Raw genomic sequence first — 23,054 nt, 5'->3', positions numbered from 1 at the left:
TTTTTTTAGCTGTCTAATGTTTACACATTCTTGACACCGGCTTTGATGTCATGCTTCATTTCTTTGCTCTATGTAGTGGAACCTGTAACAATTCATAACTATCAGCGAAGTTGTCAGGAAACAAAACTTATGTAATTTTGTAAGATATTGATCAAATGAGTGCTAATAGACTGAGTGATGTAAATGTTTTAAACATTTATGTAGCACTTGATGAATTAAGTCTTTGCTTAAAAGAAACCTTGTTTTTCTTTTTTCTGTATTTAAAAGAGACTAGATATTTCATTTTAAACATGAAAAGTATACTATTGAATGACAATTATATGATATTATAGTATAAACAAAGACATACCTCATATTTTGAGAATAAATTGTATTAATGTATGCATTCTATTGGACAGTGAAACTTTATTTGTTTTCTACCAAATATAGTTTTAAAGTAGCCAGGCAGACTATATTTGAATGTGGATGAACAGAAAATATCACAACTAAATTGAATTATCAACTGGAATCATCCCTGTAGCATATAAAATTTGGTTTCTTTAAGGGAAGCAATACCAATTTGAGAAATTTTATAGAACTCTATTTCAAAACTGTTACTGTGACATCATGAAGAGGAATGCTTGATTTTATGTAGCATAAATCCTGAAAAATTGCTTAAAATCATGAACAAAGCATAAAGAGAAAAAAAATGTGACTCTTTAAAGCAACCATAGACTTCAATGGCAACCACTGAATTACCATAACAACTATTGACTTTCATATCAACCATTGACCTTCCATAACAGCCAGTAACTTTCCATAGAAACTTTGACTTTCGGAGCAACCGTTGTCTTTCCATAGCAACCATTGACTTTCCATAGCAAACAGACACTTTCAATGGCAATCATTAACTTCTTAAGCACCACATTTTTTTTCATACCTTCCAGGTACTTCCCAAAGCAACCATTAATTTTCTAGCAACTAAAGACTTTCTACGGCAACCATAGACTCACATAGCAACTAGTTACTCCCCATAGCAACCAATGACTCACATAGTAACCATTGAATTTTTACAGCAACCATAGACTTGCATGGCAACCACTGTATTTCCATAGCAACCATAGACTTCTTAAGCACCCGTTGACTTTCATAACTTCCAGTGACTTCCCATAGCAACCAGTGACTTCTGTTTTAACCATTGACTTTTTATAGCAACAATTGATTTTCAAAGCAACCATTGAATTTCTATTACAGTCACAACCAGTGACTTTCCTCATCAACCTTAGATTACCACTGCAAGCAATGACTTCAAATAGCAATTAATGACTCAGATAGAAACCATTGACTTTCAATAGCAACAAGTGACTTTTCATAACAACTATTGACTGACATAGCAAACAATGACTATCCATATCAACCATATAAGTCTTTAGCACTCATTGACTTTTCATAACTTCCAGTGACTTCCAATAGCAACCATTGATTTTCCATAGCAACAATTGGTTTCCATAGCAACAATTGGTTTCCATAGTAACTTTTGACCTTCATATCAAACGGTGACTTCAAATAGCAATGAGTGACTCTAATAGCAACCATTGACTTTCCATAAGAACCATTAACTTTCCATAAGAACAATTGACTTTCCATAGCCAGTGCTTGCTTTCCATAAACATCATTGACTCCTATAGCAACCAGTGTTTTCATAGCAGCCATTGACTTTCATTGCAATTTGTATTCTACAGCAACAAGTGACTAACATAGCAAACATTGACTTTTTACATAACAACAAGTCACTTCCATAGGACACATTTACTTTTCTTTGAATGATTATGTAAATCTACCATTGGACTTCATAGCATTCAGTAATTTCCAAGTAAATTCAATGATAATTATTCTTATTTCTTTATACATGACAGGGCAATGAGTGTTTTAGCAAATATATTAAAATGATATATAGGGTAGTTTTATGATGACGATTTAGTAATTGCCTGTTATAAATGAGCTTATATATATCCTTTGTTTCCAGTGTTAATATGAGATAAAATCTTTACTAATATATAAAGTAAGTAAAACCAAGTGTTCATAAAATCAATATCAATATGTAAGATCATAATTATGTCAATAAAATATTAAATATCAACAAACCAAATGTTACCTAATCTGCTGATAAATTTAAAGATTGTGCCATTTGAAGAGCTAGTCGTGACTTACCGCATGTCTCTTATCTCTTTGTGAACAGTGCCTGTGATCCCAGTTTCGACAATATTTTCAACGTTATTCCATCTCGATTTAACATTTCAAAAATGTTTTGTGCAGGATTTCTATTTGTTTTGGCAATTGGTAGGTAAGTTTAATTCAAGGCTGATTCCATGTCATTATATTTCTTGGTTGACTAGGCATCTTTTAAGTATGTAACAATAATAAAGAAAATACTTCGTCACGTGACTTGAAGTTAAATATGACATTTATTCTGGTAATGTACATATGCTCTTCTATTTAAATAATTATGTGTAATTTACTTTGTGATTAAAATGATTGAGTCGAGAACAGATTGTTTTTCACATTCCATGTCAACTTTGTTTAATACAGAACATAATTATGTTTTATCAAAGAGTTTTCTATTTCACTTATCATGTAACAGTAATCTATTTGATCCTGTATCTGCTGAATTTGTCCAGCTTTGAATATTGAATTGTCCAATGAAAATATAACACATTTATATACCAGAACAAAAGCAAAAGTTGGTTGTAGTACAGAGTCAGAGACAAGATCATTTGGTTTTAGCAGACTTTATATTTAGCTATGTATGTTTGGGGCAACCAGGGAACGATTTGAAATATTTACAATGATAATCTAGTGAAGTCTGCATTCAATTTTAACCCGTAACAAACACAGGTTTTAATTCTTTTGATATTAAATGCATCATTATTTTTTTCATGACTTATGCTTTAATTGTTTTCTGTTATACCTATTTTTCCATAACGACTGATTTTACAAGGAAAACAGATAAAAGTTTACACAGCTTTATTTGAAAAATCTTTCTTTAGTAAATATTCATAAATCAAATAATTGAATTGCTCTGAATAAATAAGTTGATCTTGATAAATGCTTTTAAAATATATGTTGAACTCTGGTTATGTTTTGTTCATGATAAAAACATAATAAGTCATGTAATTAAAGTAAACTATCATAACATAAGTTTCCATTTTAAGTCAAGTCAAACTATGATCATAAATGTGTTCATTGGCTCCACAGGTACTTAAAACAAACATTTTTAATGCTCTATATAGGATATGTACTAAAATAAGACTTATTATGGTATAAAGCCCATATAGAACATTAAAAAATAGTTTGTTTAAAGTACCTGTGATTGGCTCATATAAGACAGAAACAGTGATGTTTATTGTGCTCAATAATGATCAGCCTATCTCGGTTATATTTACTATATAAATGAATCATGCTATTTATCACAAACCCGTGCCGATTTTGCGACTCCGTATAAACAGTAATTATATATTTTGAGGAGACGTTATATATGTTAGCGTTATACCAAAGGCGCGTCAATGAATAATAGTTTTTTACCACTTCAAACGGTCTTTATTTTTTGGTATCTGATAAATAGAATATTAAATACGTGTAAGTTCATTACTTAATTTATTAAACTCGTTGAATATAATAAAATTATGCTCGCCAGAGGCTCGCATAATATAATTTTATTCAACTCGTTCAATAAATTCAGTATAAAACTTACATTCAGTCAATATCATCTATATATCACACATTGGATTTATACATTGAGAGATCCACAAGAACTACTTTAGCTCTGGATCTATAAAAATGCAAACAAAATAATGGAAAATGTATAGATCCATCTAACAATCAAACAAATCGATTTGTACACGAAAATAACTTCTAAGTGTACATTTTTTTGCAATTGCTATGATTATGGTCAAGCTTACAGTTTTGTGCTTTCTATCTTATTGCAGTCGCTATATACGTTTTTCAACCAAAAATGCTTACTGCCAAGACGGAGATGTTGCTGTAGCACATTTTGATATGACGGATCAAGCAAACATCGCTTATGAAATGATTTGTCGATATTTACTTACGCAATATATGTATTGAGGAACATTTCGGCAATTCACTCTAAATTCCCTTTTAGCTGCATGTAGTTATGGATTTTGCTATGGATTTTTTTATACGGTTCATTGGTACTTATCTTCTCGTCAATATGCTGTTTCTTCTGCACGTAGTTACTAAACATTTGCGTTAATAAAAATATCACATGTACAGTGTTAACCGCAAAAAAGACGGAAAAAAAATGTATGTCAATTTCATATAGACAAAAGGAATATTTTAAAAAGTGCACACAGTATGGTCTTAACAGTCAATAAGTCTTAGCTTGCTTCAGTCAAGATTGCGCCTTAATTGCGGACCTAGCACGGAAGTAGCGATAGAGCAATTTACCGTATACCTTCGAAAGAGGTAGCTCTATCATTTACTAATTTAATGATATGGTTTTTATAGCCATTTTATGACAAGCTTTGTTTGATAAGTTGTGATATTGAAATTGAATAAGTTATATTGTAAATTTGGGCTTTTTTTCCTTTCCTTTCATATATTTGTTTTTCTCAAACTGAATGTGTGTGAAATACCTAGTAAAATGTCTTCATTGATAGGTCATGGTGTTGAAGGACACATCAATGTCAAGAGTGTGCGTGGTGCTATGGTTTATAATAGCGTGAAGTACTAGCAACTGAATATAATGCAGTATTTTGTACTTTGTTAAGGGTTGGTCAACATTGATTGTAGCATCTACGGAAAATCGCAACCTTTTATTTTGCAGTTTTTACATTGACCTTTGTTGGTCGGATGTGACATTTTTGTCAGAATAATCATACAGTTTCACTGTAGATAGTTTTTTTTTACAACGAGTCAGCGATACACTGAAGTGTATCAGATTTCAATGTACAGTTTCATTTATAAACCTGTTGCTGGGAGTATAAAATATGTATACATGTTTAAAGGTCAAATCGTTTCAGCTAGCAAATATGCGCGTTTTGAGAGAGATTTTACATCAGTTAGGAGAGACACGCTGATAGTGTGTAGCGGGTTATTTTTTTGTAAAGAAGAGAATTTGTTGTTTTGTTGGGAGTTTGTTGGTTTATTGAAGTTGGTTGAATATAATTGTGGTGATCTTAATTGATCAGGGTTTATTGGTTGTAATTAGTTGTTTTGGTTGTTGAGTTATATCTGTTTGTGAAGATATATTTGGTTGATATTGGTTGAATGTTTGTCTGGTCAAGATTATATTAGTTGCTGCTTTGTTTTGAGGATATATGTAAATATTGGGTGCTTTAGTTTAAGTTGTTTTCTAATGCTGATTAGATTGTGTGAAGTTAATATTGTTGGATGAATGTTTGTGGTTTATACTGTATCTTAGAGTTGTAAAAATGTTCATTTTTGTGTTCTTCATTTTGTGGCGATTTTATTGTTTTGTTTGATCGTAAGTGGTTTAGAGCTTGGGCTCGCCAGGTGTCTAGTATTGTTTCGTATAAAAGACGTATACGTGAAAAGATATTTCGTATAAGTGGCTGATAAATGATGTGTGTTTGTTTTGGGTGTAAATAATGATCAGAGTTCTTTGTTTTGGGTGTAAATAATAGTCGGAGTTTGTTGTTTAAATGTATATATTGATTTGAGATAGAAAAAGATAAAAATACCTAAAAAAAAAATAGTGTTAACTAAACAATTACATGCTAGTTTTCCAACTGAAAATATTTCAATTTTATGTCAGGCGGTGCTGCCCAGCCCCCATATCTTGGAAATTGGTTCTAGTATTTATTGCTAAATCTTTCCTAAGATTAAATAACATCAAGGCAGACATTTCTCCTGACAATTTGGGGGCTCGTCCGGGATACTCTCTTTAAGTTTGGATATTTCCTGGCAAATTATTGTTTGTTAAACTTTGATACTTTTTTTTGTTAAACCTTAGATTATTTTCAATCTGTTGGTAAAATAAAGCAGTGTAAACACTATTAGGCGAAAATCGATAAACTTGCGTTGTAGTGTTATACAAGTAAACTCTCTGTACATTAGGGTTTAAATAGAGAGTTATATGTAGGGAAGCGGTGACGGCCTGTGTTTAAAGTTTATATACAGAAGAAGTTATTACATTTTAGCAGGAGAGCACCTTTTGTTGAATACTGTTTATACGGTGATAGAATTAAGTGGTTTTTGGGAGACATTGGTTTTGATAGTTTGAATCATTGTGTTAACAAGTTTATATCGATGATAAAGATATAACTTAAAATTTGTTGAAGTTATAAACATCAGTAACTGATAAAAGTTTATAACGGGTGTCCAGTGAGTGATATTCATAAAAGTGTATGTAATAATTGTATAGATAGTTTCTGCCGCCGGTGCTCAGTTGGTTGTTGTCATAAAGTTTATATAGTTGTTAAACACTACATGAAGATTGATATCGGTCCCCTGGTTGTTACTGTTGATACAAGTTCATTGCCGGTGCCCGGTAGGTGCCATTGTTATATAGAGATTAGATTTGGAATACCGATTGTCGGTGCTACAGAGGTACACCATTTTGTTGATTAATAAGTGTTTACTTTACGGGTTTCGTAAAAGTTTATTTTTTTTTAAATAGTAATCCATTATTAAGCAGTTATGGATTGTGAGAAATGGGTATCATTGGGAGAGAGGCTTGGGTTGAAGGACGGGGATTTACGTGATTATGTTCAAAAGAAAGAATCAGAATATCTTGATAGAGAAGAGAGAAATATTAGACGTGAAGAAGATAAACGGCGATTTGAGGCCGAGCGTAAAGCAAAAGAAGCTGAACGTGAAATCGAACGTCTAGAAAAGAAGCCGAACGTGGGGAAAAGAAACGTTTATTTCAAGCTGAAGTAGAGATGAAAATGAAAGAGCAAGAAATAGAATTAATGAAGTTAAAAAATCGAGGCTGGGATCGCCTTGATACCCGTCTAGCACCGGTTTGAGGCCAAGGTAGCCTAAATTTGAAGACTTCAAAAGATGACATAGATGCTTATATAGAGCGTTTTGAAAGGTTCTCCATTAGTCAAGGATGAAAGAAGATACATGGGCAATAAGCTTAAGTTCTTTATTAACGGGGAAAGGTCTTGAAGTTTACACTAGTTTGCCTCCTGAGCAAGCATCAGACTATCAAGAATTAAAAACAGCAGTTTTGAAAAGATACCAATTAACAGAAGACGGTTTCAGAACGAAATTTAGAGAGAGTAAGCCGGAATAAGAGAGACTGTAAAACCAATTTATGGCTCGATTAAGATAGGTACTTCAGTAGATGGACAGAAATGGCCGACGCTGCGGATACAGTAGATAAATTGAAAGATCTTATTATTGGAGAGCAATTTGTCAAAGTTTGTTCAACAGAGCTAGCTCTTTTTCTTAAGGAACGAAAAGCCAAAGGATCGTAGAGATGTCATCTCTTTGGCTGAACAAATACTTAGAAGCTCATGGCGGTACAATTTACAAATAGTAAAAGCTCAAAAGTTGCCAGCTTTTTTCAAATAAATCACCAATACGCCTTAATCAAGGTAATCTATCGAAACCAATACAGCACTATCATAGGGAAACAGAAAAGTAACATGCTTCATATGTAATAGAGAGGGTCATGTGGCCAGAGATTGTCAAGATCAGACTAAGAAAAGATTATGGGGCTGCTGCAATGTCATATGGAGAGCAAAATAGAAAACTACTTTAAAAACAAATCGGGATTCTTCACCAAGGAGCTGGCGTAGTAGGCCTGGAGAAAATAGACGTGATGGGAGATCAGATGATAAGAAAGTATCGGGGTATGTATGTCAATTTCTCCAACAAGTTTCTTATGATGGTTGTATTGAAGAGGGGAAACTTAAATTAGCCAATGGCAATTCTGTGCCTGTCATTACAAGTAGCTGTACAATTGAATCATTAGAAGGTGAACGTCAATTGGATCTGAAATTAGGATATGTTGGGAATCAAGAGGTGAAAGTTCTGAGAGACACTGGTTGCGAGTTAGCAGTAGTTAGAAAGAAGTTAGTGGAAGAAGATCAAATGCTGAATAAAAATTGTGTCATGATAGCAATAGATGGTCGGGCCAGGTTGGTACCCATGGCAAAAATAGACATTGATACACCTTATTATAAGGGTAAAATACAAGCTATGGTTTTAGAGTCAGCAATTTGTGACTTAGTCTTGGGCAATATCCAGGGTGTACTTGATAAGCAAAATGAGAATTGGGTTAGCCCAGAAGTAACAAACATAGCTGCTGTTGTTACTAGAGCACAGGCAGAAAAAGAGAAGAAAGCAATGAAACCTCTTAAAGTTCCGAAGGTCGAAGATAACGAAATTACGGTAGATTGTTCTTAAGAAAGAACAATCAAATGACAATACGTTACAGCGTTTATGGCAGTATGCTAAGGAAAATAAGATCATGAAAACAAAAAGTGGTTAATAAATTTAGATATGAAGTAGAAAAAGATGTGTTGTATAGAATATTTGAGACGGTGAAAGGTGATTTGAAGTCTGAAACAAGACAAATAGTTGTTCCTAGTAAATATCACAAAAGAGTTATGTCATTAGCTCATGAATCTATAGTGGGTGGTCATTTATCTGTACGCAAGACTTTAGACAGGATACAATCTAGTTTTCACTGGCCAGCGTATTTCTAGTGATGTAACTAGATTTTGTCGTTCCTGTGACATTTGTCAGAAGACGGTGCCCAGGGTAGACTTCAGAAAGCTCCTTTAGGTGAAATGCCTATTATTGACACTCCGTTCCAGAGAATTGCGGTGGATTTGATAGGGCCAATAACGCCTGTATCGGAAAAGGGAAATAGATACATCTTAACTGTAGTTGATTATGCTACACGTTACCCAGAAGCTGTTGCTTTACCAAGAATTGAGACTGAAAATATAGCTGAAGCATTGTTAGATATTTTTGCAAGAGTAGGTTTCCCATCGGAAATACTTAGTGATAGAGGTAGTCAGTTCACGTCACAACTTATGGAAGAAGTTTGTAGACTTGTATCACTGAAACAGTTGTTTACTACCCCTTACAATCCAAAATGTAATGGTCTTGGTAGGTGATAGAATTGGAATGTACCACATAAATCTTCTGAAGAAATATGAAGAAAGAGAAGATAGAATTTGTGCGAGTGTAGCTGTAATAGAGGCCGAAAATAATGATGATACTGGGGTTGTTGATGATGAAAATCTTTTAGAACTAGTAGACACACAGAGTGAAGAGACGTACAGAGATGTTAATGTTAATGATCAATTAACACTTGAACAAAAATCAGAAGTAAATGCGTTGCTTCAAGAATTTGAGGATATTTTTACTGATATTCCTGGAACTACAGATCTTGAATCTCACAAGATTGAGTTGACTGACAAAACACCAATTCGTGTTAGACAATATACGATACCATATGCAAAAAGGACAGCGGTAGAGGATGAAATTAAGAAAATGCTTGAATGTGGTATCATTGAACCAGCAAATTCTGATTATAATTCACCAATTGTTTTGGTGTAGAAAAAGGATAATACAAACCGCTTTTGTATTGACTTCAGACGACTCAACTCTGTAACAAAGTTTGATACAGAACCAATGGGTAATGTTGAGGATGTGATGGCAAAAGCTAAAAGAAGATAAGTTCTTCACAAAAATTGATTTGACCAAAGGTTTTTGGCAAATACCAATTGAAGCAAAATCAAGACATCTAACAGCATTTTCTACAACAGAAGGTAGTTAACAATTCAGAAAGATGCCATTTGGAATGGTCAATTCTGGTGCAACATTTAATAGAATGATGCGGAAGTTGCTTTCTGGAGTGAATGATACTGATAACTATGTTGACGATTGTGCTTGGACATACGGTTACATGAGAGAGACACATGAAGATGTTGAGTCAATTGTTCGAAAGAATACGAAACGCAAAGATCACAGTTAATCCTTTTAAATGTATGATTGGATTTGAAAGTACACCATTTACCGGTCATGTTGTTGGCAAAGGTCAAATGAAAAAGGAAGATGACAAATTGATCAAAATTAGAGACGCTATGCGACCAGAGTCAAAGAAGCAACTGAGATCATTTCTTGGTCTAGCTGGATACTACAGAAAATTCATTGCTTCATTTGCAGAAATTGCTTCACCATTGACAGATCTTACGAAGAAAGGACAGCCAAATAAAATCATATGGAAACCAGAACATGAAAAAGCCTTTACGACATTGAAGCAAGTACTGACACGATCACCAATACTACGACATCCAGACTTTTCAAAGTCATTTGTTTTGCAATGTGATGCCTCAGATACCGGAGTTGCGGCTGCACTTCTTCAACAGTTTGATGATGGTCTGCTTCCAATAGCTTACGCGAGTAAGAAATTGCTGATCAGAGAAAGAAACTACTCGGTTATCGAAAGGGAATGTCTTGCAATGGTATTCGGAATAAAGAAATTCAACAAATATTTGTACGGGAAAGAATTTGAGCTGCATACAGACCATGCTCCTTTAACGTATATTCAGAAATGTAAAGTAGAAAGTGGCCGCATAATGAGATGGGCATTATTTCTACAGAACTATAGAACTATAAGTTTAGAATAGTAGCTGTGAAAGGAAAGGACAACGTGTGTGCAGATTACCTAAGTAGACTAGATAGAGAAGGGGGCTGTCAGAATAATCATACAGTTTCACTGTAGATAGTTTTTTTTACAACGAGTCAGCGATACACTGAAGTGTATCAGATTTCAATGTACAGTTTCATTTATAAACCTGTTGCTGGGAGTATAAAATATGTATACATGTTTAAAGGTCAAATCGTTTCAGCTAGCAAATATGCGCGTTTTGAGAGAGATTTTACATCAGTTAGGAGAGACACGCTGATAGTGTGTAGCGGGTTATTTTTTTTGTAAAGAAGATAATTTGTTGTTTGTTGGAGTTTGTTGGTTTATTGAAGTTGGTTGAATATAATTGTGGTTGATCTTAATTGATCAGGGTTTATTGGTTGTAATTAGTTGTTTGGTTGTTGAGTTATATCTGTTTGTTGAAGATATATTTGGTTGATATTGGTTGAATGTTTGTCTGGTCAAGATTATATTAGTTGCTGCTTTGTTTTGAGGATATATGTAAATATTGGGTGCTTTAGTTTAAGTTTGTTTTTCTAATGCTGATTAAGATTGTGTGAAAAAGTTTAATATTGTTGGATGAATGTTTGTGGTTTATACTGTATCTTTACAGTTGTAAAAAATTCATTTTTGTGTTCTTTCATTTTGTGGCGATTTTATTGTTTTGTTTGATCATAAGTGGTTTAGAGCTTGGGCTCGCCAGGTGTCTAGTATTGTTTCGTATAAAAGACGTATACGTGAAAAGATATTTCGTATAAGTGGCTGATAAATGATTGTGTGTTTGTTTTGGGGTGTAAATAATGATCATAGTTCTTTGTTTTTGTGTGTAAATAATAGTCGGTGGGAGTTTTTGTTGTTTAAATGTATATATTGATTTGAGATATAAAAAGATAAAAATACCTAAAAAAAAATAGTGTTAACTAAACAATTACATGCTAGTTTTCCAACTGAGAAATTTCAATTTTATGTCAGGCCGTGCTGCCCAGCCCCCATATCTTGCCGAAATTGGTTCTAGTATTTATTGCTAAATCTTTCCTAAGATTAAATAACATCAAGGCAGACATTTCTCCTGACAATTTTCTTTTGTTAAAATATTGACCTTTAATAGGTAGGGAGGTAACATTTCTAGTTATATTTGAACCTTTTATAGGTAGGAGGTAACATTTCTTAGTTATATATTGACCTTTATAGGTCGGAGGTGACGTTTATTATTATGACCTTACGTTTTGGGGTGAAGGACTTTCAAAGTTAGGTTGAATATTGACCCTTTTCCAAGGTCGGCGCAGGATATATCTTCGACGGCATTATACAATGGTTTTAGACAGCAAAATATACTGTTAAGTGGAAGAAGGACAGAACATTTCTGTGTTTTATATAAATTTTTTCTAAGAATGTCTCCCGTGACAATATCTAAAATTTCTAAACTATTTTATTGAACTTAAATTTCATAACTATTAAATAAGTAATACTCTATTTGATAAAATTACAGAACTAAAGTCACTGTTAATGTATTGAATTTAATTGTATAAATTATTTTTGTATAAATATGTAAAAGGAAATTTTTGTAAAATATTTATTTTAGCGATAGAACTTCCCACTCTTGTCATATCTTACTTGACAGTTTTAAATGTGCGGCTCCGGTGTAACAAGTGGTTTGAAATTCTTTTCCGAAAGCTCTTATTATTACTTCCAGGTCTCGTTCATGGCGATGTTTGTTCGTACGTCATCACACGAGACTGTAAGACAAAACCAGCAGAGGTTGTATGCGGCACTAATGGAGTATCATATCGCAACAAGTTTGTATTAAATTAATTTATATATTTTTGTTCTTTTCCATGTTCCTGTCTCAAATTTGTCTATATTGGAATATCAAGCTTTCAAAATATCATTCAAGATTTTTTAGAATTATTTTGCTTGCATAACAAAGAAAAATACAACAGTTTTCTCAAAGCATTCATATGGTTCCGATGCAGTTTTGCTAATGATTTCTATAGAAAGATTTTAATCTTTATAAAAAGAGCCCAAAAAAATTTTGGGTAATACGTAATTTTTTTATTCCCATTAGACTTTATTTTGCTTTTAACGAAAATTTCAAAAAAAAAATTTAAGAATGGGGATTTTTTTCATATGTTCATAAAAAATTGTTTTTATATCACATTAACACATTTTTGTTTCATCATAAACTTTTTTTGCCATTTTTTTTCTTTTTAATTTTTTCAATATCAAAAATTTGTTTTAAACAAAAAAATGTTTTTTAATTTCTTTTAAATTTCTTTATGGGGGTTTAAAGTTCTTTGAAATTTATGGGGGAACCCGGGGAAAAGGATTTTTGACTTGGGGGCATTTTGCTATTCACCAAGGGCCATTTTAAGTATCAAAAGGTTTTTTTGGGCCCTGCAAATCACCCTATTTACTACCCAAATTTTTTAGAAGGGAAAAAGGGGCTATGTCGGGGGCCAACAGCAAGTTTCATATACCAAAATGTTTGGGTTTTGGATATTTGAAATTCGGGGGAAAGTTTATAATTTTGGTCCCAACCCCCATGCGGTAGGGGAGATTCCAAATTTTTCGTAAAAAGGGATGGCCCCCAAACCCCCTAAATATTCATTTTAAAGGGACATTGGGTATTTTTTTAAAGTTTTTAAATAAATAAAAAAATTTACATAAATATTTATTTTAAAAATTTAGGGTTTTGGGTTAATACAGCCTCAAAAATGGGGGATTTCACATTTGAAGAAAAAAGGGTGAACTTTTGCCATAAAATGTTTTAATTGATCTTAACCCAAATATTCAAAATGGGGGGGGTTATTACAAAGGGTTTCAGCGAAAATTTAAAAATATTTCTCGGTTTTAAAAAAGGGAAAATGAAAAAAAGATTAAAAAAATTTTAAATTAACATTTTGCTTTTCTTTTGAAAATTTGGGGAAAAATTTGGTCTAAATGTAGAAAACCTTTTTTACTTTTTAGGGCCAAAAAAAAGGGAACAAAATTTACGGGGACCTGTAACCCGGGGTTTTTGCAAATTACCTTATGGGGGGAGCTCAGGTTAAGGATTGGTTTGCAATTTTGTTCTACTAACCCAAAAAAAGGCATCATTTTTTAACTTTAAAAAAGGATTTTGGGGGTGTACATGTGGGTCACTGATAAAAACCCCCCAATAACTGGGGCATGATACCCACTTTATAAACTTAAAAAAATTTCCGGGGGGACAAAATTTATCTCCAAAACCCATTAAAGGAAATGACTTGAAATTTAACCACATCTTTTTGGGGGACATAAGTAGTTTTTCCCCTCTAACATTTTTTTTTCCAAAAATTTTAGACATTTTTGGTGAAAAAACGTAAAACCCCCTTTTATTATAAAATTTCGGGTTTGGTTTTGAATATTCGAGGGGTGCGTCCAAATTTTCAGCTCTTTTTTTAAAAGGGCAAACATAGGGATTAACTTACAATTGAATAATATTTGGATTTTTGGGGCTTTTGGGTTTAAACGGATTTTTAAAAATTTTACATTAAAATGTAAAAGGGAATTTCCAAGGGGGAAAAATTGAAATGGTACCCCAAATTTCTTTTTACAGAAGATTTTTCCCGTTTCTAGACGGACTGAATTATAAAAAAATAGTCCCTTTAGGGGAAAAAATCAAAAAAAAAATTTTTAATTTTTAGGCAAATTCGTTTTTGGGCTAAACTATTCAAAGATTGGGGGGAAAAATTTTCCAAAGGTCCCCCGAGCTCTTTAAAAATTTATTTAAAAAATTTATCCCTTTGGGAAATAAAAATTTTTGGAAAAGTCGTATTTTTTATGTTTTTTCTTAGCCCGAGGGGAGTGAAAAAGCTTATAATATGTATTTAAAAAAGTTTTTTTAGGGACTAATTATTAGAAAATCGATTTTCTATTGTAGATGGGGGTTTATAAACTCCTAGGGGCCGTGACTCATATTAATTTTTTATTGGCTTTTAAAAGGCTAGGGACCAGTTTTTTTAAAGGGCTTACCGCAAGGGGGTTTTGGGTTTAAGGGGCTTTTTGACCGGGAAGTGGGGGGCAATTTCTAAAAATATTTGGGAACTGAATTTTTTGATTTTCGTCTTCTGTTTTGTTCGTAGGCGGGGGGGCCCTTGAAAGGGTGATTTTTTTCTTTGTTTTCCTTTTTAAAGCATCACTTCCTTTTGGGGCTTCCCTTTTTTACAGTAATTATTAAACAGGATCATATATGGGTTTTATTTTTTTGGGACTCAGTTCCATGACAATTTTTAAGAGTTTTCCCTTGGGTGGGGGTTCATTAATACCTGTCCCCTCACATTGGGGAAATACCATAGGGGTTAACGCAACTATTTCCACCCCTCGAGCACCGGCTGAGGCAGAATTCTCAATTTACATAAATTGGTCCCCAAGTAAAAGAAATAGCAAAAACAGGGTATTCATACGACAGGGGATTGGGGGGGGAATTTTAAAGTAAAAAGTTCGGAAATTTTCACGACTTTGGGGGGTTTTTTTTCCCCTAAGTAACGGGAAGGTTAAAAAAAGGGAAAAAAACATTGGGGGGAAACTAAATAAAAGGATTTATAAAAAACAAAATTAAATTTTCAAAAGGAAATTTTTTTAAAACACGGGCATTATACAGTTTTCAAATAGAATACTAAAAACCCACACAAACTGGAAAAATATAAAAATACCACAAACACAATAAAAATGGGGGTGAAGGGCTTTATAGAAACTTTATGTTTTACCCGACTTTTTTTGCAGGGTTTCAGAGTATGGGAAAACAGTAAAAAAAATATCAGACATTTAAATGACTTTTATCAAATTATAGGGGCCCAAATTAAAAAAATTTAAATTTCCATTTACTAGAAAATGGGGTTTTACATATAAATAAAAAAACATGTTTTTTTTGGGATATTTTTAAAATTTATGGGGGAATTTACAACACAAAAAGATTTTAAATGGGATATTAAATTTTGGTAACACTTTTTTTAAAAGTTTATTGATCTGAAAAATACCTTTAAGGGAAATCAACTTTTTTTTTTTATTTTATTTAAAATATTTTTCTTCCCAAATATAATCAGTTAATCGAGGGAGCATCTTATTCACACCACTAAAATTGGGGGGGGTTTACGTTTTGGGAACCAGAAATTTCATTAAATAAACTAGAAGCAAATAATCATTTCCTTTTTTAATTTTATTTTAAATATGTTCATGACTGCCCACCAAAGAGCTATAAGGTAAATAGTTGATAGAACAAATAAGTATGTGTTACAACATTCGTAACATTTTAAAACTATTTAAATGTAGCGCCTCCCATTTTACATGTCTTACTGCTTAATTACAAACAATAATATATGATATAAATACATTAAAATATTACTCTCATGAGTACATTACAATAGTAGAATAATTAAATAAGTAATAGATATTTCTCTGTTTAAGCATAAACAAGAGTATCATAGCAAGAACACATAAGTTACACATTTTTTTGGCTTATTTATGAATAAAAGAAAAGCAAAACACTTTCTGCTTTCTCCAGAAATATTAAGCCTAGTTATATAAACGCTTTAAATGACATCTTCGGTGCAAAATTTTATTTGAAATACAAAAATGGAAATAAAAATGAGCCAACATTAATATTCTAGAATATTTAGGGACTTGGCGGCCATCTTTGACGCCATCTTGGATTTCTAAGCTTCGCATCGGACTTTAGCCAAATGGATATCCATTCCGGAAACTACGGATCCAGACGAACAATTTGGTATATAAAACTTGCTGTTGGCTGACATTGACCACTTCGTTGTCATTTTACCCTGTGAATTTGCAGCACTATATAGAAATGTTTTATCATACATCTCTTTCAATATAATGGTTGTAACGTCGTGAAGGCGGTAATAGCTACAGTACTGAGCAATGTAATTATGCTTGTCCATCACTCCATATTTCCAATTTTAAAAATCCGTTCTTTCCCCGAATGAAATTCAGAACAAGACAAGTTTATTTAGCACGATTTAGATTTAAAGTTAAATCTTTTAAACTTCAACAATGTTTTAAGCAAGCCATGATTTTTTACAACAAGGTAACGGTGCAAAGTAAATATTTACCTGATTTTAGTCAAAGCTTCTGTAACGTTTTTAAATACTGTCATTCCGTTGACCTTTGTCATAAATTTTTATGACATAATGATATTCTTCTTTTTTATACATCGACTACCAATGCTGTTACTATATCGCTATTTAATAGTACCATGTATAAAAATGATTCATTCGTTCAAGGAAAAATAAAATATGATACGTCAAAAGTTGACCTATTACAATGTTCATTAAATATTCAACGATTGAAAATACCTTTACTTTAATGGAGACTTGCTCTCTGATATTTATAAAGTTAATTACAATTCTCTGATGAAACCTTACCAAATCTGTTGTTTTCATCCGTAAAGGTAAGACTCTATTACGAAAAGATAATCGGTCCTTGTGACAGGCCTCATGACTGGAGTTGGACTACGAGGTCTTTTAGAAGGTCTATTAAAAAAGTTCCAGAAATGTTTCATAACTTTTGTCATTTACAAACATATCTAGGTAAAGTAAACATCACGGTTTATTTGGAGAATAAGAGGTTAATACACGGCAGGAGAGGGCCGGAAGGTGATAATCGGCCCGCAAAATGAATAATGGACCCGAGGGCTTTAGCCCGAGGGCCATTATTCATTCAGGGCCGATTATCACCTTCCGGCCCTACTCTGACGTGTATTAATGTCTTTAATACACTTGGTAGAATCTAATTAGTAGCATTTTTTTTAAAAAAAAAACAAAAAACAACAACAAATACTTTGAAGTTCTTTTCGTTGAAATTCTTGTCAACTGCTCTGTACAGAGATGTTTACTGTTTGTGTGTTCAAAGAAGCAAGTTTTATTTTTTATTTTTTTCGGAATGAATTTGTCGTATTAAATTTCTTCAAATTTCAATTAAGTAACAAAAATGTGTTTGTACTAAATTCGCTTTAAGCTAAGCGATTCGTGCTGACAACCTACTTTCACTTTTACAGTTAACTGTTTGATGACGTAAAAATATGACGTCAATTGTTTCAGTTTGGTGCACGTGCACATGTCTGCGGGCTTGATAACTAGTTCTCGGCCCCGGGCCGCAAACTCATCATAGGTCACGTGACACTCATAATCAGTTGAAATCATAGGCAATTTTGTTACTATATATAGTAACAAGTGTATTAATTATGCTTATGACCCGGTTGAAAAAAAATCACCATTTGCATTAATGCACATTCAACAGTATCTATGGTAACGTAGGGTTACGTTGAGCAGGGCAACGGACTTTTCGATGAGATACAGGGTCAGGAAAATCGGTCACACGCATAAAAAATCAGACCTTTTCGAAATAGTCTCCAATACACGTTACACATTTTTCTCATCTATGAATCCTATTTTAAAAATAGGACTTGAACTGATCTTGGGAACTTTTACGAATCGTTTCTCGATCAACAATTAGCAAATCATGACCGTCATCAAACCTCTTGCCGTACAGCTCTGATTTCAACGTCGGAAATAGCCAGAAATCGCATGGTGCTAGATCTGAGGGATATTCAGGATGTTTTACGGTGTCTATTTCTTACTCTCTCAGTGATGTCTTGGTGACAGCAGAGGAGTGGGGAGGTGCATTCTCATAATGTAATACGAAATTGCCATTAAGTTGTGGATTTTTCTTCATCACAGCACACACCAGATCACGCTTGATAACCTGACATTAAGATAGGATCTCTCATACCAAATGATTATTAATGAGATAGATATAAAATGAAACATTCTAGATTATTTTAGATGTTATTTCGAAGCAAATATACTTACTTTTGAATAATACAGTGCTGTGACCGTCCTCCCTGCCAGTACTACATGGTTCAGAATGACGTCTCAGGCATCGAAACAAACGGTGAACATAAGTCTCTTTGCTGAGCGGTTCACTAAGGCTTTTACTGGTAATTGAGACGTTGAATGTTTCTACATGCACAAATCTTGCTTATTTTTAGGGTCATAAACATTAATCCATGTTTCATCTGCTGTGGTAGTGCAGTTGATGAAACGGTTGTCAAGGATAAGATACTGTTTCAGAAATTACTTGTCATCTGCAACTCTTGGCAGTTCCTGTTCCAGTGTCAAAATACGAGGGATTCAGCGAGCACATACCATTGACATGCCGAGTTCTTGCTAACAATTGAATTAAATGAACAGGTGTCAAGCCAGACCTGAGCAGCAATGTCAATGTTAACCTTCTATCACTTTGCAACAGTTCTCTAATTTCTTCTATTTTCACCGATGTCGTGTTACCAGATCTTTGGCGGTCGGCAACAACACGCGTTGAACCTTTTTTGAATATATTGTACCACTCATATATGCTTGATTTCTTAATAGATCTTTTGCCGTAGGTATTCATTATCATTAGCACGCAAAACTTATTATCGCTGCTCTAGCGCCATACTTGCAAAATAAGTACAGCGATGTGTTCAACTTCTGTTGTTTACATAAATAAAGTCATATTGAAGCCAATGACGTTACGATCGTCAAGATAAAAGTGCGCAAAAAATTCACGTGCAATTTGGTCAACTTTTGACCTCGGAAATACAATGTTTAATCTCTTTTGAAACAGATAAATATGTGATCGTTTACCCAATTAAACGAAGTTTCCCAAGTCGACGTCACGCGACGTTGCAATAGTGAGTGTAGGTAACACATAAGTATAAATATTTCCTTTTTTCTGCCGGACCATATGCATAATTCCCGAAAGTATAACTCTTGAAAATTTCATAACGATAAGTGCACAAATAAAAAAATATGGAACAGTCCCGGACACTTTTCTAACAGCCCTCGTATTTCTTAAACTGAAGTGTTTGGTTGAACTGGATGTAAAACGAAAACTATTTGTTATTCTCTGAAAAATACTTTAAGTAAATACTAAGGGGCTTTTACTAAAGGTAAAATCTGTCAAAATACTAAAGCTTGAGATAAGCCTAAAAACGAAAAGTTGGACATTCTTTCATGAATTCTGCATTGAGCCATATGTAAAACACCAACAAAGGTAACCTACAGACAGCTTTGTTTTTATGGTTATTATTGCAATGCTTTTTGGCTTTTTTCAAAACTCACTATCTAGCAACAGAAATTAATACCGAAAGTAAAGAATAGTATTTAGCTATATTCTAATTCAATATTGCTAACAGCGAGTGTTATATGGATTCCTAATAAACTCATTTGTATAAATGACATAACTACTAAGTTAGGTAACCTTCAACTTAACAAACTCATTTTCAACTCATTTTCTATAGGTAAGAGGTAAGTTAATTTCCATTTTTTTCCTGTTTGCTGCCGCTATGCTTTCGTTTCGAAGCCAAGGGGGAAACAATGAGAAAAGGTAACACCGTTAATTGCCGACATGAAAATCATTTTTAGGCATCGTACAGGGAGATTTAAGCGACTTTGTCTTTGATAAGGACTATGCGTTCTTGTTCGACACGGTACATGTTTTTGGAACGAATGGACAGTCATACAGGAACACAATAGCCCCGTTTTGATACTCAACTACAATAAAATCTGTCATTGCAAGTTTCTTCTCATATCTTTTATTAACTTCCTTTTGTTTGTATAGTAGTTGCGCATCAAGAAACGAGAATTCTGAATAATTTTGACATTTTTTTCTTCAATAACTTTCATTCTTTTACTTTCCCAACTACATATATAGGATATGGTGATGTAATTACGTTTCCAAACCTTAAATTTACTTGAATGACGCACTAATGCCGAATGTAAGACTACCAAAGTTCGTGCTTGAAGAAGGCATAAAGTTCCACTCTGTTCACTTTATGAATGAATGAAATAAAGTATAACACCATTTATGATAGCTGTAAAATGTCAAAGGGCTATAGTCACAGTGCAATTGATATTCCTACACTTATTAACTTTAATATAGGTTTTTAAACTAATATTCTAACTATCTAAGAAAAGCTCAGAGTAAAAACAGATCGAAATTGATTTCAAATTATGCATTTACATCAGAAAATACCTTTTACATGTATAAATTCTTTTCGTGTTTTTTTGCAATACTGAAACATCATGTATTTGTTTGATTCAATCATTATTCAATTCTATAATACTGTAAAAATATCCACAAACATGGAACTACGTATCATATAAATTTATATTTTACTGCCGCAAAAAGAAAATTGTATTACGTCAACATTATTTTTTCTATTAAAGCTGTTACTTGGCCAAGGCTTATTGTGCTGACAATACAATTCATAAAGTACATGACGGCGCATGCACAACATCAACCACACCCTCACCGGTACATGGAAGTGAGCTTGTCCTTGATATTTTCTGTTTAGAGTTGATTCACTTTAAATGTCCTGCTGGCGGAAGTAAGATCTGTGGAAGCGATGGAACATTCTACGACAATATGTACGCCTTTTTCAATTTTCATAAAATTAAAAAAAAATGCAATATTCAAACTGAGCAACCTTATAATTTTAATTTAATTTAAATTTTTATGTTTACATTTAAAAAGATCTAAAGTAACATCTTGTCATTGTAACAAATTTGTATTAATCGGAAATATCGAAATTTAGATTATTTTATCAAAAGGCTTTTTTTTAGTTTAGATGATGGAACGCATTTTTGTCAGAATGATAAATACTGCATCCCGTACTGTTCTGCCGTTTTCCATTGTTCAGTGTTTCTTAAATTTTAGCCAAAGATTATAAATACTAATTTATAATATTGAAAGTCTTCATATGTTTGCCAATATCAAATAACAAAGTGTAGTAAATGTTTTATATAACATGTAGGATTGTGATGTAAAATTCAAAATGCAATTGTCTTCTGGCCTTGTAATCTAGTTAAGTATATATATACATTTTTAGATGTGAATTTGACAAAGCACGCTGTTTCCACAGAACTCTCAAAGACAACGGCACCAACTGCTCTTAAATGATTTGAAGACGTTTTCGGGAGTTTTCATTATAGACATATAGGCAAAATTAAAACTGTTCAATAGAATTTCTTTAAACTTGACATGTTTTAAGAATATGATATAAGAATCATTTTAAGCGAAAAGAAATTGGGGTAACCTTTCTCGTTTTCAGTCATATGTTTATATAAAAACTCCCGAAAACCTTCTTAAGGTCACAACAGACACTTTCCGTGGTACTCACATAAATGTCATTTAAACCAACTTACTTAAGTAATAATTGTTATTTATTTAATCTTTGTGCATTAAATGTCGCTGATCATCATAATAAATAACATATTTGAAAAAAATGCCTTTGTAAATGATTGATTTTTAATAAAAATCCTAAAATTTTAAATCGTCATACCAAAGTCATTTTTTATTTTTTTGTTATCAAACTTTTGGAAAATAAACATACTTAGAATATCTGGGGAACCCTGTCTCAATTTTTTTTTATCTTTTCTCAAAAAAATATTACGTAACGTCAAACATTTTATGCGACTTTTTTCACCATACATATTACGTAATTAAAGATAATTAAGTCGCTGATTGAGCAAACAAAAATCCCTGACACGGTTCCCTCCGTAAATGAATTCCCTTTCATGTGCTTTAAATCGCATGTTAATTGCTTGATTATTAAAAAAGTTATGCCGATTCAAAGTTAGTCCGACCCGCATCAACGAAGTGTCATAAATCGGCTTTTCTCTCTCGGACCCCTACGTTTCACGCTAAATAATTGCATAATACACAAATATCGCACCAGAGAGGGTCACAGGTTGCGGTAACATACTCTAACAACATTTTATGACCCAGTGACATCTGACCAACTAAAGCGTTGCTGATTAATATCAGTTTATAACAGAAATTTCTTCAAATCTTAACGTGATTTACTGTCCGTTTGGTATCGGTCGCACATGTCACGTGACTTTCGGTAAAATTTGAGGCACTCGGTGGGGGGGGGAATGGAACGTATTTGCGCACCGCTAGCGGGGTATTTAATTGTTTCACTTTTGAAGTTTATTATTATTATCATCAGCATTATTATTATATTATACCAGTGTCACTCTGTCTGTGTATTCGTGTATGAAATTCCGTTAAAATATAAATTAAAATAACAAAAAAACTGAGCTTCTGACGGTATTTTAAAGGCCATGGTAGATGTACAAATAAGAACGGGTTATTATATATTTTTTCCTCCAAATTTATATAAATGCTTCACATATTTTAATAGAAATAAAAGGTATCACTCGATCATAATGATCTGACCTTCTTGACTTCTATTATCATGAAAATCATCTATGCACGGCTTAGAGATCCAGTTACTACTGGGATATACAATAATTTCCATACTTTGTCCCAGGTTTATTAGTACTGTGTTCGATTTACTGGCGAACAATTTATTCAAAGCATTCACTGATAATAT

General features: G+C 33.0%; 1 protein-coding gene across 1 annotated transcript; it reads left to right on the top strand.

The window, feature by feature from the left end:
- Window positions 1–2,178: 2,178 nt before the first annotated feature.
- On the top strand, window positions 2,179–22,066 carry LOC132754526 (ovomucoid-like). The gene is made up of 4 exons (XM_060745168.1): window positions 2,179–2,319; window positions 12,333–12,435; window positions 20,884–21,084; window positions 21,546–22,066. The coding sequence occupies exons 1-4, from the start codon at window positions 2,283–2,285 to the stop codon at window positions 21,610–21,612; spliced, it is 408 nt and encodes a 135-aa protein (XP_060601151.1). The 5' UTR covers window positions 2,179–2,282; the 3' UTR covers window positions 21,613–22,066.
- Window positions 22,067–23,054: the final 988 nt, after the last annotated feature.

Source organism: Ruditapes philippinarum, unplaced genomic scaffold, assembly GCF_026571515.1.
Source record: "Ruditapes philippinarum isolate M1 unplaced genomic scaffold, ASM2657151v2 ctg1103_1_1_1_1, whole genome shotgun sequence".
NCBI lineage: Eukaryota > Metazoa > Mollusca > Bivalvia > Venerida > Veneridae > Ruditapes > Ruditapes philippinarum.
The sequence above is the reverse complement of the archived record's forward strand: the minus strand, read 5'-3'. Positions and strand labels throughout refer to the sequence as shown.

Coding starts and splice junctions, on each gene's coding strand:
- LOC132754526 (XM_060745168.1), top strand. CDS start 2,283: ATGTTTTGTGCAGGATTTCTATTTGTTTTGGCAATTG. Junction 12,436..20,883: donor GGAGTATCATATCGCAACAA/GTTTGTATTAAA, acceptor TTTCTATTAAAG/CTGTTACTTGGCCAAGGCTT. Junction 21,085..21,545: donor GGAACATTCTACGACAATAT/GTACGCCTTTTT, acceptor ATACATTTTTAG/ATGTGAATTTGACAAAGCAC.